General features: G+C 41.5%; 2 protein-coding genes across 22 annotated transcripts in view; one reads left to right on the top strand and one right to left on the bottom strand.

Moving 5' to 3' along the window:
* Positions 1-4,867, top strand: part of PRICKLE1 (prickle planar cell polarity protein 1) — a 67,674-nt gene extending 62,807 nt beyond the window's left edge. Inside the window, exons 5-8 of the mRNA XM_083399590.1 lie at positions 195-398; positions 707-893; positions 1,486-2,343; positions 3,074-4,867. Of these exons, the coding sequence (XP_083255716.1) occupies positions 195-398; positions 707-893; positions 1,486-2,343; positions 3,074-3,918 (2,094 nt within the window). The 3' untranslated portion in view covers positions 3,919-4,867. The remainder of the gene's footprint in view (positions 1-194; positions 399-706; positions 894-1,485; positions 2,344-3,073) is intronic.
* A 739-nt stretch (positions 4,868-5,606) lies between these two features.
* The window catches only part of PPHLN1 (periphilin 1), a 28,223-nt gene continuing 17,476 nt past the window's right edge, over positions 5,607-16,353 (bottom strand). For 12 of the 21 annotated variants that reach the window (XM_083399924.1, XM_083399938.1, XM_083399925.1 and 9 more), the window contains 5 exons: positions 14,774-15,024; positions 13,192-13,274; positions 11,192-11,311; positions 10,385-10,525; positions 5,607-6,305 (listed from right to left, as the gene is read on the bottom strand). In XM_083399924.1, the coding sequence (XP_083256050.1) occupies positions 6,114-6,305; positions 10,385-10,525; positions 11,192-11,311; positions 13,192-13,274; positions 14,774-15,024 (787 nt within the window). In that variant the 3' untranslated portion in view covers positions 5,607-6,113. The remainder of the gene's footprint in view (positions 6,306-10,384; positions 10,526-11,191; positions 11,312-13,191; positions 13,275-14,773; positions 15,025-16,353) is intronic. The other 9 variants (XM_083399939.1, XM_083399941.1, XM_083399929.1 and 6 more) reach the window with 2 other exon arrangements.

The following is a 16,353-nucleotide window of genomic DNA, read 5'->3' as shown; positions in this document are numbered from 1 at the left end:
GCTGCATAAAAGGTATGCGGTTCAGCTCTGTTAAAATGGAAAGAGCAAGCAAATATTGAACTAGAATAAACTGTTAATTATGTTAATTGGAAAAAAGCAGGATGGAATTAGGCTGTAAAGTATAGTGAAGATTCAGCATTCATAAAACAGAAAACTAATTTGAACTTGGCTGTTCGTTTGTATTTTATTTTCAGTGTGGCACAAAGATCGGCGGAGGTGAAGTTGCAGTATTTGCCTCAAGAGCTGGGCCTGGAGTCTGTTGGCACCCATCCTGCTTTGTGTGTTTCACATGCAATGAACTACTTGTTGACTTAATCTATTTCTACCAAGATGGAAAAATTCATTGTGGAAGGCACCATGCTGAACTTCTCAAGCCACGTTGCTCGGCATGTGATGAGGTAATACCACATTCCCATAACACTTAAAAGCTGGAGGTCGAAATGAGAATTGTGTTCTTTGCTCAGTTAAGCAGCTAGCGTCCTGAGGACAACTGAAAACTTGAGGGTTGTATTCTACTAACTTTTGCTCAGATTAAGACCCATTGAAATAAACACGTTGAATACCACCCTGAGATTCTCTGGACTTTTCACACATTAACTTCTCCAGTAAATTGAAGAAACGTTCCTTGCAAAAGAATATTGTTAAATATAGTGGCTGCAACTGTGCTATCCACGTCTTTGCCTAAACTATTTTTTCCTCCTCCTAGATTATTTTTGCTGATGAATGCACAGAAGCGGAAGGTCGCCACTGGCACATGAAACACTTTTGTTGCCTTGAGTGTGAAACCATCCTTGGAGGACAGAGATACATTATGAAGGACGGGCGCCCATTCTGTTGCGGCTGCTTTGAGTCCCTCTACGCAGAGTATTGTGAGACTTGTGGGGAACACATAGGTAAGTGTATGTTAACACAGGGGGGGAAATGGGCACACTACAAACTAAGCTAGAAGCTCAAGTTTCTAATCTGTAGGTGAAGGGGTCTCTGAAAATGAATGTTAAAAGTGTTGCCTGTTTGGGAGGCACAGCTGGCATCTAGAGTTTTGTTTTTTGAGGGGGCAGGGCTTAATCTCCCAAGTTTGTTAATTTAAAAAATAAACATTTAGTAGACATTAATCTCAGAATGATGACCTCAAAGTCACCATACTCAATGAAAGGCTTCAAGGGGAAGCTCCAGCATGTTTGCTGAACTAGTCTGCCGGCAATTTCAATTTGATTTAATTTGAAGTATGAGTTTCTTTTATTACTTCAGCTGTGTTAAATTAGCAAAGAACAGCTCGTTCTGAAAACTGGTATACCGCCAAGTGAAAACTTTTCATCCATCCACTGTTGTGAAGTGGGTTCTGGTGCCACAAAAAGCTTTGTTGCAACAGATCTGTTAGTCTTCAGCAGTGTGGCTCCAGTTTTTTCTTTTTTAATTGACACCAACATGCTTCTAGCAGACATGCACACAAAAATAATAATCTCAACTACTCCTTTTCTTAACCAGGGGTTGACCACGCTCAGATGACTTACGATGGACAACATTGGCATGCCACAGAAACATGCTTTTCTTGCGCTCACTGCAAAGTTTCCTTACTTGGCTGCCCTTTCCTTCCCAAGCAAGGACAGATTTATTGCTCCAAGTCATGCAGCCTGGGAGAGGATGTTCATGCTTCGGACTCTTCCGACTCCGCTTTCCAGTCTGCCCGCTCGAGAGACTCCAGGAGAAGCGTTCGCATGGGGAAAAGCAGCCGGTCAGCAGATCAGTGCAGGCAGTCTCTCCTCTTGTCCCCAGCCCTGAACTACAAATTCCCTGGCCTTTCTAGCACTGCTGATGATACGCTCTCACGGAAACTGGATGACTTAAGTCTTTCAAGGCAAGGAGTAGGCTTTGTTGATGAAGAGCTCTGGAAAGGAAGGCGGGAGGATATGCCTGATGATCCAGAAGAATGGGCTGAGCATGAAGACTACATGACTCAGCTGCTCCTAAAGTTTGGCGACAAAGGCCTTTTTCAGCAGCCGGTGGAAGCAGACGTTAGATCAAACGAGCAGTGGATTTGCGAGAGCATGGTGAAAGGCAGGTCAGAGATGAAGAAAAACAGTCAGAGCCTAGCGAGCAAGAAATACCACTCAAATATGTACTGGGCACAGTCCCAAGATGGCCTAGGCGACTCTGCATATGGTAGCCACCCAGGCCCTGCCAGCAGCAGGAAAATCCAGGAGTTGGACATGGAACATGCCGCAACTAGATACAAACATGACCAAAAGCAATGGTATGACGATTCGCTGGAGCGATTGTCAAACCTGAAGCAAGAGCAGTGTGTTCGGGATTCAATGGATTCCCTGGCTTTATCTAATATCACAGGTAAGAGGATCAAGAGAATGTAATATTGTGATTTGCACTTCCATTTAGAAACCACTAATGATGCCTAATCTATAGTTAGCATTCATCCCAACAGATTTGCTTCTTACTAGTAGGCTAAGAGGTACGCTCTGTGCAAGGCTTGTGCTCGTTGTACAGATACCACCTGTGTCGAGGCATGGGAATTTAAGATCACGGAAGAGGGACTTGATGAGATAGGAGTCTTTTGATACAGGTTTCTTCTCTCTCCATTACTAGCCAGCTGAACACTGCAAATAAGTTTCCGCTGCTGCTTTCCTCCTCCCTTTTGCCTTAGCTGAGCCTGACAAAGGGGAAAAACTGGGTAGGGGAGATAAGGACCTACGATTTCTACTAACTATAGGGCAGTGGTGTCTAAACTTTTTTCAATGAGGGCCAGATTTGATGAAGTGAAGGGCTGAGAGGGCCGACCAATTGTTAACAATTTTTTTAGGATTGAAGTTGTTGAGCTCTTTTATGATTTTACTCCAAAGTTGTTGAAGCTTTTTTAGGGTTGAAGTTGTTGATTTTACCCCAGGAAATAAACTGCCACAGGGGCCAGATTAAACCAACCGTTCTTATGTCACTATCCTTCATAACCCATACTTGAGTAACGTAGCGAGAGCTGAAATGTAGAAACATTTGCATCTGAAGTGTTGGGAAATAATGGTGGTGGATTCATTAAACCTACCTCATTATAATGTATTCCTCTTAGGTGCTTCAGTTGATGGAGAAGTCAAACCAAGACCTTCCTTGTATTCCTTACAAACCTACCCAGAGTTGGAAGTAGAGGATTGTGAGAAAATGAGCAACATGGGCACTCTGAACTCCTCAATGCTTCACAGGAGTACAGAGTCTTTAAAAAGTTTAAGTTCTGAATTATGCCAAGGCAAGACGCTGCCAGAGGAAAAGCCAATGCACGTGCCAGTACTGAGAAGATCCAAATCGCAGACCAGACCTCAGCAAGTCAAGTTTTCAGATGACGTCATTGATAATGGAAGTTACGAGAATCTCGAAATCCGCCAGCCTCCTATGAGTGAAAGGACTCGTAGGCGTGTTTACAAGTTTGAAGACCCTGGGAAGAGACACCAGCATCGCCGCAGGAGGAGTAGGAAGTCTAGGTCTGATAATGCGCTTCACTTGGTTGCAGAAAGAAAATCTCCGCCAAAGGAAAGACTTAATCTTTATTCTCCTCAGGATTATGACAAGTTTGTTCAGAATAAAGGTCATGCTGTTCGAGCATACACTCCAAACCCGTACAGCCAATATACTCATATTGCCTCTGACTACACAATGAGGAACCAGAGGGACCAGTTTCTTGGATTTTTTGGAGAGGAGGAAGACTCTTGGTGCTCGTCTTCATCCTCCTCGTCCGATTCTGAAGAAGAAGGGTACTTCTTAGGACAGCCCATTCCACAACCCCGACCAGTCAGATACCCCTACTATACAGATATCCTTTCCAGCCCGACTGCTGAACTCCCCAGTTCTCAGTTTGGACAGAGGCTAACCAAATCGAAAAAGAGAAAACCTCCCAAAGGCAAAAACTGTATAATTTCTTAATTTTGAACTGTTTCTTCGCTGTTCTTCAAACGTTATGTACATAAATGGTTAAAACAACTTGTGTAACCTGTAACGGGGTAGTCTCTTGTTCATGTTCTCTATAAAGGCCTTGCAATCAATAATCAGTTGAATCAGGAGGGAGTAGTAGAAGAATAAATTGAAAGAGTTTATAATACTGTTCAGATGTGGTTTTAGAGGGCCTTACCAGCAAGAATGCCAGTCCGTATCTTAGGTTTAGAACTTGCCTGCTACTTCTGTTGCCTAGCTAAGACACAGTATCTCAATTATAGTGTGCAACCCTATTCATCCTATAGATATTACTGTAGCCCAACCATTTTAAGCAAGAATGCTGTTTCTGTACAGGGCAAAAGGCGTATCAGATTGACTATTCTATTTGCTTTGCATTGTATCTGAGTGACCCTCAGGTAAATTAATTTAAATATATGATGTTCCTTGCCCTTAAAAATATGGTGTAAGCTACAGCCCCTTCTTATGAAGTTAATTGCATTAAGTCAGTGAGTCTGCTTATATTAAACTTTTGTGAAAATGAGTCTTGAAAATCCTGTATATTTGAAACACTTCCCTAAGTTCCAAATGTAGCATATAAGCAAAAATTAGAGCCATCTGATATTTATAATGTAGTATTTCATAGCTAAATCTGTATTTGTAACTTAACAGTGCAAATAATGTACATATTGTAAAGTTGAGATTTAACAGACTATTTTTATATCCCTGAATTGCAAGACATTTGTTTAAAATACCATTAGTTTTGTTTGAGGGTTTAACAGCAGTTTGAGTCAGGCAGGGGTTTGTTAAATGTTCATAAGTTTAAAGTAGTGAAATGTTTAATTTTTGAGGGAAAAGCTCTGTTTTGCATGGTAGGAGCTATGTAAATACTGTTTAAGCTATGGTACGTAATATTAAAGGAATTATTTATGGGTTAAGACAACTAAGTGTGAAGCAACATTACAACAAAACACTTCATTTTGGCTGTTTCCATATGGCAGGCTTGAATCTAGTAACACGCTTTAAAATGAGCATCTGACCATTGTGATCAGGTGAAATGCCCCATGTTGTATAGAAGTAGTTGAAAATTAAATCAGCTATATGGTAGCTGCTTGATAGCTGGGCTGTAGAGTCCCACTTTCTGCAGCAGGTTTCCTAGTAGAAACCAAGCCACCAAAAGGCAGTAAAATGCTGCCAAAGGAAGACTGGGTGTATATGTGTGTGTGTGTGAGAGAGAGAGAATGCAGATGTTCTTCCTACGAAAGGCACTGACATCTTTCAGCTCACTGTCTAATACCCAAGGAAAGTCTGTGTCTTAGCAGCATTTGCAATCTGTTATTTGCTGTTGATCCACCACAACCATGTCAATAGTTCATAAGCATAGGGTCAACCTGCCGTTACTGATTATGTGGACAACTATTATGTTGTCCACTTTGGAGATAACTCGGGCAGATAAGTGTCACACTGGCAAATCCTTTGAGGTAGTTTACTTAATCCCATATTGCAGGTGAAAGGTATGAGCAAGGTAACACATGTTCACTCTCCCGTATCGGTGGAGGGGAGAAATGCACACATTATGCATCCCTGACACTTTTGGAAATAGTTGTCCATATAATACCACTTCTAGAGTGATTATGCTACCTCCAATTACCCCATATATACACACAAACACACACACAAAATCTGAAATATGTTTTTATGTACACAAATGACAACAATGGAAGGGGAACAGCATACCTTTTCTTCCATTACTTTTAGGATTAAATAATTTTTTTAAAAATGCAAATTGTCAACTTATTCAGAAGTATTTTGTTTAATTTCAGTTTACAAAAGGCTACTTTTTAGTTTAGTTTTACAACATAACAAAAAAATTCCCTAAACACATATGTAAATTTACTCCACCATTACTACTGTATATACGTTTGGTAGCTTTGGTAATGGGGCATGTCACTTTGTTAAGCATGTTCTAATGTATACTGCATACATGGAATGTACATCTGCACCGAAATTCAGAAATGACCATAACAATACCTCAAACATGTTTTCGCCTTCTTCAGGAATTTACTTAACTGTTAATAATAAAATAGATTACTACAAAGGAGGAATTATGCAGTCAAGTGTGCAGATGCTGATGGGAAATCAATTTTTAAATAGTTTCCAATTTACATATGGACAATCCCAAGTTGATCTTACGATTCTTCAAATTCGTGCCTGACGGTGTCGTATTCTGCAATGAAGTGCTTAAGTTCTTCAATACATCTCTCACCAATCTCGTGCAAATTCTGTCTCAAGGAAAACTGGATGGGTTTTTCTAACGCAGGGTCTTTTTCAATCAGCATTTTCACTACAGCACCAAAGGTTTCGCAATCCTGTCTGTACACCTAGAAATGATTTTTTTGAAATTCATGAAATACAGCAATATTAATGTATCCTCCACACTAAAGAACAGTAGGCTAACTGGTACAACAGACTTTCTCCAGAAAAGTACAGAACTTTAACTCAATTTCCAAAAACTGGCAGCTGTCATTCTGTGCCCTTTCCCCTTAAGGTAGGACTAATGGCTGGAGTTTCCCCAAACAGTACAACTTAATGATAAAATTAAAGTATTTCCCCATTACATACAGAAAATCACAGCATCAGACTAAAACCCAAGAGACTGATTTGTAATTTTCAAAGACCTGAGAACACAAAAGCCAAACATCTAGCCTTGAAAAAACAAAACTAGGCGTCAGCATCAGACAGGCCACTGAGGACTTCACTGAACCACCTTCTCTGGTTACTACCAGCAGCTTAACTTCTGAAGACAGAAAAGGATTCCCAAAGTGTGTCCATAGTTAGGAGAATAATCTCCATCTAGCTACCTAGGGCCTAGCAAAAAAGGCAAATGCTGGTAAGTGGTATGGAGATCTGAACTGGTGAGATATGTCCTATAGCTGTTCCCAGTCTGCAACCCTGCAACTGTATTTTGAACTAACAAGTTTCCAAACTTGGAGAAGTCATTGATGTACAACACATTGCAATAGCTTAAAATGAAGGTTTCCAGATCATGCACAAACCTGTACCCAGAAGCAGCCGATTAAGTCCATGGCACAGAAGCTGCTTAGGCCTCCTGTGACAAGTTGTATCTCAGCACCCGGGCTGCAAACTTGATCCTTCAGAAAGAATGCAAATACATCTCTCTGGCCAGATAAACCCACAATCAAACTCTGGGTGGTCAGGATTTAGTTTGTTTATTGGCCTTCATCCTGTCTGTCTGATTCACTACTTGTCCATTTCCAGAAACACCACATCTCAACTATCCCACCTGCTTACTATTGAGGCACACAACAGAATTTGAATATGTAAAATGGGAATGCATGCAATCTGCCCGTATTTAGTACAGCAGTTGAATTTATTTGACCTGGTTAAAAATAAATAAAAAAAACACAGTTCTGCAGAAACCGCGGGCAGAATGGAAGGTGATTTCAGATTAAGAACATGTTAAGTCCAACTTTCAAAACATTATAAAGACTGATAGTACAAGTTACAAAAATAGCTGTATGAAGTTTGCAGCTAATTAATTGTATTACACACAAATAAAAGGTGCCTAGCCACAAAATGTTGCAATGTGCCGACACTGCCTAAAAACTCAAAATGTTAGTCCCTGCTCTTTGCACAGAGTTTCCTCCCTATTTTAGTACATGTTAAAAAAAGTGGGAGACAATGGAGTACAAGGTTTCTGTATGGAACTGGAGTGCTAGATTTGTCTGGGGAGAATGATATTTGCTGCAAGCTGAGAGATGTGGGAGACAGGGATTAGGAATCCAAACCAGCCTCCGCTTGAGTTTCTCCTGACTTGCAATATTTAACTCTGGTCTATATTTGCTCTGCCTGCTTCAAGCTACTCTCAGCTCAAGCTGAAATGTGGAGGTCTGAAACATGCAGGGCAAAAGCAATGAATAACTGCAGGGTGGTTGTAAGCCAGGGGTGGACAGACTTCAGGCTTCTGGGATCTACAAAGATCTAATTAGAGATGGCGAGTCATGGCTGTTTTTAAGTTTCAATTTCTCTGTTGATTCTACTAAGATGCACCAACAGGAGCCTGGCGGAAAATACAAAACACTTTGAATTAAAGAATTCAGAGCCTGAACAGTGCAGTGTTCGGCGACAAGACAGCTTCACAGTTCTTACAGATATCATGAACTTAGGGTTGTCCAACACCACACCCAAGACCACCTTAGCCAGGGAAACAGGAAGGGTCGCACACCAATAGCAGCCCTAATCTCTCTCTCTCTCTCTGGCCCAATACTAGGCATAGGCGTTCTATCCCAGCCCAGAAGAGAGGGGTTTCCTGGCAAGACACATAGTTTGGCTTTGTGCTACACCAAGTACCTGACTAGGTCAAATCTACTCTGCCCAGGTCATCCACCTATGTTTTGGTAATACACCTTGCATGCACAAAAGTGTTTTACGCTACCATGAAGCAATCCTTGAGCCAACGGTTTAAAATGTTGATTAAACCACTTCCAGTGGTTTCCAAAGATTTTCAAAAGGGCAAACAGCTTTACTCAAAACATTTCAAAATACAACTAGGGAGTAATAAACTTTTGACTGCAGGAAGGACCCCACCCTTCAATGGTTTATTTTAAAAGTAGCAAACTGACCAACGCCGTTTCCTAGTAAAAATTGCTTCTCTGTGAAAACAGGAAGGGTGTCGTTTATCTACAAAAATTGTTTGCTTAGTATTGATTTGACAGCTAGAAATGCATTAATGATTCTGGTTTCAAGTTTATAGCCCCCTCACAGGAAGAAAATTTAATTTAGACCTCATCTAAAGGAGAACAAAGGTTAAGTGAGGGTGGGGTTTATTGTGCTTGTATGGAAACAAAAGCAGCCCATTTTTAGCAGACACGGAGAAATGCAATTTGCTGCTGACAACATATATTCATTCTAGCACGTATTTATGAGGCCTACCACTACACGTATGCCATAGAGACTTACAACGATTAGCTTTTAATATACTCTGTATTTTTCCTTCCTCATTTCACGCACTCTTGACTCCACTTTAGGCGGCAAGCCACCTCAAATACCAGATTAGAACTAAAAAGAGCAAAATACAAATGCAATGCTTGTGAAAGCTAGTCATTACTAATTTTCTGTAATGGACTGCATCATTTCCTTAATTCTGAAGCATTTAAGGATTCAGAATAGGCACCTGCATTTGCTGAACAGTCTGGACTGGGCAACTGGGGTGGAAGAGTATCATCTTATTGTTCTAGAAGCATAAATATCTGAGGTTTGCAGCTTCACTCCTATGATAAAGAGATTACTGTATAGACACTGTGAGAAGTTTCTGGTCTTTGTAGCTTTGGAATGGAAACAGTTTCCCCCAAAATTAACAGAAGCAATAACATCAAGTCATTTACATTCTTAGCTAGCAAAACTATGAAATATAATTTTGTCCAGCAAAAGCAAATGTGTGCTAAAGAAAACCAGGAATATTAGAAAAGCTTAGTTTATAGAGTGGAGTAGACTAGACCCAAAATACACTGATTGAAAAGCAACTTTGAATCAACCACGGTTTTCTTTTTTGTCTATATTCTTTAACGTGAATGGAAATATTTTAAATTTATTTTATCAATGATATTACTGAAAATGTTAAGTAATAGGAGTAGCCTTCAGACCCTGTTGTGCAAGTATTCCCTATGATTGAAGCAGCACATTCTCAAGAATGATCATTTTCATTGCAGTCTAAAAAAGGATGCGGTTTCCAAGCAGCTGCTGCTTCAGCTTCATAGAAACAACGAACACTCTGATCTAGATCTACATTGCTTTATTCTGTAGCTTACTGTAAGCGCATCTGCACCAAATCTACACTTAACTTTTAAACTCTCATTAGCTTGCTATGCTGCAAAAAGCCTGATCTGACGGCTGACAATCTGCTTTATTTTAAAAGATGATGATGAAGAAGAAGAGTTTGGATTTGATATCCCGCCTTTCACTCCCTTTAAGGAGTCTCAAAGCGGCTAACATTCTCCTTTCCCTTCCTCCCCCACAACAAACACTCTGTGAGGTGAGTGGGGCTGAGAGACTTCAAAGAAGTGTGACTGGCCCAAGGACACCCAGCAGCTGCATGTGGAGGAGCGGAGACGTGAACCCGGTTCCCCAGATTACGAGACTCCCGCTCTTAACCACTACACCACACTGGCTAAAATACCAGCTGGCAGAAATCACAGAAGCACATGGCAGCACCCATGTTTGCCCCATTACAGCGACTCATTTAGTCATTAAAAAAAAATTATAACCCTGAGACTTGCCTTCATGCAAGTTTTAAAGTACTTGCAGCCACCATGCAAGTCTTTTCAAAAAGGATTTTTTCTTCTTATGGATTTTCAGGATTCCATCCTAAATAAACTTAATAATGAAATAAACAATAATTACAAAGAATCAGAGAACAACAACTACCAGAGGTGAGGTTTACCTGTTCAATCTCCTTTGTCTTTGCTGCGATTGCTTTGGAACGACTAACATGTGGGCTGTCTTCAAACAATTCATTATTGTCTGGTATGCTGGCGCCAGTTTCTTCGTGGCGTTCTGCATATAACGGTTCTGAGGATGCAGCCTTTAAGAAAGGTACAGTAATTTGATGCAGTTAATGTACAATCTGTGTAAGGGCAGGAATGAGAGAATAAGGAAAACACATAATTGACACAATGCAGCAAAAGCCAGTTGAATCTAGGATGCAAAAAGACAAGGAGTTATAGTCTTGTGCCTGCTATGGAGGAGCGCTCTCAGCATTTTGGAGATTTTCTCTCCTAGATAAATCTCAGAGAAACCAGTTTTTCAGATGAGGATGGATTTGTATTCTGGATCGGACGCAGTGAGAACTGAGAAACAGTGTTAGTTGAGAGGCTGCATATGGAATATGACAGGAAAGTCTCTCTTTGAAATTCCTTTACTGCAGAAAAGGAACAAGAATTTCGAAGTGTGAAACTGCTGAATCAGAACTATCAAGAAGTCTGACTCACTATTCAGGCAATGGTTTCCAGACCCAAATTTGTAGAATAGTGTAATTCCCAAAGGTAGTTATAGTATAAAGTTGGCAAATTAAGCCACTTAAGTCCATTAATTTCAATGGCTCTATTCTGAGTAGAACTTACTTGAATACCGGTTACATGGCTCTGCTATCAGACCAGTTTGGAGTTTTGCTCAGTCACTCATTTGGATGTACATGAAAATGTAAGATAGCCAAATACTGCACAGTGGCAAATTATTGTTTTTAACTTACTTCATAATCTGAAATTTCAGGTACGCTGCTTGTGTCTGTCTTCTCTGCTTTTTCAGCTGCCCACCTACTTGCAGCCTCTGCAAGCTCCTTTTCTGACAAGCGGCTACTTTTGTCTAAGGCCTAGTGAGAAAAAAGAAACCCCAGAGTCAGTGGCGGAGAGCAGGCGGGGGCGGGGCTGGCACACATCCTGAGGGTGTGGCATGTGTCCTGGGGGTGGAGCACGCTGCCTGCAGGAGTGTGGCGCCCCGCACGGGCGGGGGGTTGCCATGATGGTACCCTACCAGGATTGTGCTGCCAAGGGGCTGTGTGCTCCCCCCGGCACTCCTCTTCCTCCGCCAGTGCCCAGAGTGTGGCTGTTAATGTAACAAACCTGCTGTACCTGGAATTGGGTGTGGAGAGGGGCAGCAAAATAGGACACAGCTGTGGGCAGCCTGAGGAAGTGCCCCCAGCCTGCCCATAAAAAGCAAGTCTCGAGTGAGAGACTAGGGCGATGTCCGCTGTTTCTAGGGACTTTCCTCTTTGTGAGACTTTTGTGGGTGAGCGGAGAATTTGTCTGGATCCTGGGTGAGAGCCCAGAAGGTGAGAGCGTGTGTCAGAAGGAAGATAAATATATATAATAATAATACATCCACATCAAATGCACTGAAATACACAGAGAAGCTTAAAGGGGCAGTTTTAAAAAAAAAATACTTGCAAAACGTTACTGTTACAAAAACTAGCTTCTATATTAACATTCTAAAAAAGAAAAAGAAAAATAAATTTACAGCTGAAGGGACTCTGTAAAAGATACAAAAGGTCCAATTTTTCAGAGATAAAATGATACTTTTCAAGGACAACCCATGAGCAATAAATTAAATGTAACGTACCAAATAATGGTTCAGAGTTGACATTGTATTCCCAAACTACTGAACAGTTAAGAGCTCAGGAGCATCGAACTGGCTTGCATGCTCCTTCCCCTTATAGAGAATATATATAAGAATAATTTTATTATTTATACCCCAGCCACTCTTGGGCAGCTTTCTGCAAAATATAAAAACATTGCTGACTATGGTTAATGCCAGCAAGTTGCCTTCATAACCAGAATTTGAAAGCAGTGTTGGAAGTTGGTTTCAAATTCACATTAATAGGGCAATCTTGGATAGCAAAATAAAGATGGAAAGCAAACCAATGAAGGGAAGGACAAGAGTACAAGAGACATGGGAGGGACCAGGCCTGCACGATCCATCTATTTATCATGTTTAGGAGGCTGAGAACAGTACATTTTATTTATTTCAACATTTATAAACTACATTTACAGAATGGCTGATTGAGGTAGAGAAATAAAATATAAAAGAAAATCAATAATAAAAACACTATTTAAAACATAAAAACCAGCAAAAATTAAAAAAATGGCAGAGAGAAAGAGGGGGGAAAGAACTAACTGAGGAAGACTTGGAAGAAAAGAAATGTTTTCAACAACTACTGAAATATTAAGCCTGCTTCATTTCATTTATGACTCACTTCCGATGAAACATCCTAAAGCAAAGGAACAATAAAAAACAATTTCAGCAATAAAAACAATTTCAAATCCTACAGACGTGGATAAAAATCTCCACTTAGGAGGGTTTGTTGAGGCCCTCTCCTGCAGAGTGCAGCAATCAGCTGGGTATAAAATGGGTGAGATTATATTTTAGCTATCCTAGTCCCAGGTTGTAAAGGACTTTTGGCAACGCTTTGAACTTAAAACCACTGCAAAAGGATAGGACCAGGGAGAGAACTTAATCAAACTTTTGAACATCTGCTAAGACCTGTGAAGGAATTCACCCTCCTTGAGCACAACCAACAAACTTACACCTTGAGAATGCACACTATAAGAGTTGTATAGATATGAACTTTAAAAGGCAAAAACAAATGCAGGTCTAATATTTGAAAAAATCTAAAACAAAGAGGCCAGGATGTAACGGAGACTTCCTGCATTTAATTTGCTATCTTTTACTATTGAAGTCTACTAATGAATTCACCTTTGAAGGTGGCCCTGCTGCTGTTCCTGAGGGAGAGACATCTCTTGACGTTTTCAAGGACTGAGAGGCGCTTTTCTCTTTACCTAAATGGACAACAACATAAGTGTTTTATTAGTCATATGAAGAAAAGCATTTGGAAATGAAACTGTTACACAGCTGCGTAATGGCAGTGGGTTCCGTTTGAGTTATATGGTAGATTATTAGGCTGTCTCTCCTTCCTCTGTAAAAACCTGAAATGGACTTTTCTCCATCCAAGCCCACTTATCAGATTTTGGGGTGGGGTGAGGACAGAACTTTGGACCTCCACAGACTTAAATCATCTAAAATACTGAAGACTTGTATTGTTAATGTACATGGTTGTTCCTTTATTTTTAAAATAAACGTACGGTAAATTAATATTTCTGAATCACCTTTTCACCAGCTGGGTAATACTAGACCCACTTGTGTGTGAGTAAGCCTTATTGAATTGGGTGAGACTTGCATCTGGGTAAATCAGCAGAGGAGTTTACTTTTAGGCATGCAAAGCAATTTCAATGTAAACCCAAAGCAAATGAAGGATCTCAAAATTTCCCTTACTTGAGGCTTCCAGACTTTGAATGCTTTCCTGTGATCACCTCTTCCGCTATCAAGCGATTCTTTAATGCATTCCACTGCCTTTATAAATCACATGATCACACATAATAAAATACTAGCAAAATTGGTCGGTTCAATCTGCATAAACCCAAAGCTTCCATGATGTATAGACATGTCCTTTTATCCTGTGCAGTTTTTGCACATGAGTCGGACAGACTTCACTCATACAATGGGACTTCATCGCCTTCCCACTGCACCAGCCCAAAATCTGTTCTAGAGAAAGGATGTGATATGCGATCTCTGCACCAGAAGAGGGGAGGGGAGGCAATTTGGGGCAGTTTCTCCTTGTGCTGACCACGCACCAGCCCAAAATTTGCTGAAAGGAGTTTGAGGAGCCTTTGTAATGATATAATGGGACGCAGGTGGCTCTATGGGTTAAACCACAGAGCCTAGGACTTGCTGATCAGAAGGTCGGTGGTTCGAATCCCTGCGATGGGGTGAGCTCCTGTTGCTTGGTCCCTGCTCCTGCCAACCTAGCAGTTCGAAAGCACGTCAAAGTGCAAGTAGATAAATAGGTACCGATCCGGCGGAAAGGTAAACGGTGTTTCTGTGCACTGCTCTGGTTCTCCAGAAGTGGCTTAGTCATGCTGGCCACATGACCCAGAAGCTGTCTGCAGACAAACGGCGGCTCCCTCAGCCTATAGAGTGAGATGAGCGCCGCAACCCCAGAGTCGGTCACGACTGGACCTAATGGTCAGGGGTCCCTTTACCTTTAATACATGGCAACTGCAGAAGAAAGGTGGAACTGGGCAAAAATCAACTCCTGCCTTCTTTTGGACTCATAGAAACTTGTGGACCAAAGAGCCTTCTCAAAAAGTGCAGGGATGCAACTAACTACAAACCTTAGAGCGAGGAGCTGAATTCCCTCAAGCGCTTAGCATTGGCACCTTGTATATAGCAGAAGTCAGTGCCAGCTCACTAATGTCAGTTTCCATCCATCCTCTATTACCTTGTTGAGAAATATTTCTTTTAGGTAAAGATGACATACTTCTGCTATGCTGGGACTGGTGGTAGGCATAGGCTTTGCTTCTGTCGGGAGAGTAACTTCTGCTGCTGACGCTGGACCCAGATCTGCTGTGGGGGGAATCCCTTCGGCTGACCGGCGATTTCCTGAAGTAAGGAGAATCTCTCTTATGCGGGGATCGATCTCTCGCATAGTGAGGATAGACGGGTTTCCGGCGCATGCCGTCTCTCAGGTCCCTTTCAAAGTCCCATAAAAAGAAATTAAAATTACTTAATAGATGTCAAAATTCTAGGAGCACATAACTAAATATCTGAAGCAAGTACCCATCTTCTATTGAATCGTTCCTCCGAGACAAATCAGTTTATTAATAATAATAATAAATTTTATTTATACCCCGCCCTCCCCAGCCAAGACCAGGCTCAGGGCGGCTAACACCAGATATGAAACAATTGATTAAGATACAACTTAAAAACAAGATTAAAATACAACATTAAAATGCAGCCTCATTTCAATAGAAACTCAAATCAAAAACTTTTGGGGGATGAAAACGTCAAATCTTCACCAAGGCCAACAATTCAGACTGGTCCTACATAGGACAGAAAAAAGCCAGGGAAGTCCCCAAATAGGAGTTCCATCACAGAAGTATAAAGGGAAAAGGAAAGAGGGGGAGGGAAACATGTTGATTCTGAGCCAAAGGCCAGGAGGAACAACTCTGTCTAACAGGCCCTGCGGAAATAAATCAGATCCTGCAGGGCCCTGGTCTCATGAGGCAGAGCGTTCCACCAGGCCGGAGCCAGTGTTGAAAAGGCCCTGGCTCTGGTTGAAGCCAATCTAACTTCCTTAGGGCCCAGGACTTCTAGGGTGTTGCTATTTATGGACCTTAAGGTCCTCCGCGGGGCATACCGCGAGAGGCGGCCCCGTAGGTACGAGGGTCCTAAGCCGTGAAGGGCTTTAAAGTATTTAGTATTATACGAGAAGGAAAAGCATTGGTGTAAAATACATGGTGATTGTTGCCAACTTGGATGTTGTTTGAAGAGGATTAGATACATTTGTGGGAGGTAGGGCTACCAATGGTGATTAGGAACGATGGCTATGCTCAACCTCCACTGTCAAGAGGCAGTGTGTCTCTGCATATCAGCTGCTGGGGAAAACAAGTGGGGAGAATGCTGTTGCACTCAGGTCCGGCTTGTGGGCTTCCCGTGTCATCTGGTTGGCCAGAACAGGATGGTGAGATCCAGCAGAGCTCTTCCTCCAAATTCCTCTAATGTCTTATACATCTCTACTTGTGATTTTCTTCAGCTGATAATTATTCTCAGGGAGCCAAGAGGCTGATTCCAGTGCAGTGCACAGAGCGCAGAGATGCAGTGCAGAAGACAGGATAAACACTCTGAATGGGCAGCCTGAGACGTAAGCACGCTGTATAGTTTTAATATTTGGTTGGAAGCCACCCAGAGTGGCTGGGGAAACCCAGCCAGATGGGCGGGATATAAATAATAAATTATTATTATTTGGTAGATCACATCTTCAGAGGTTTCTTCTCCATATTCACTTTACCTTTCTAAGGA

The sequence above is a fragment of the Podarcis tiliguerta genome (assembly GCF_965153285.1).
Source record: "Podarcis tiliguerta genome assembly, chromosome: 10".
Lineage (NCBI taxonomy): Eukaryota > Metazoa > Chordata > Lepidosauria > Squamata > Lacertidae > Podarcis > Podarcis tiliguerta.
Note: the sequence above shows the minus strand (reverse complement) of the source record. Positions and strands in the feature narration are given on the sequence as shown.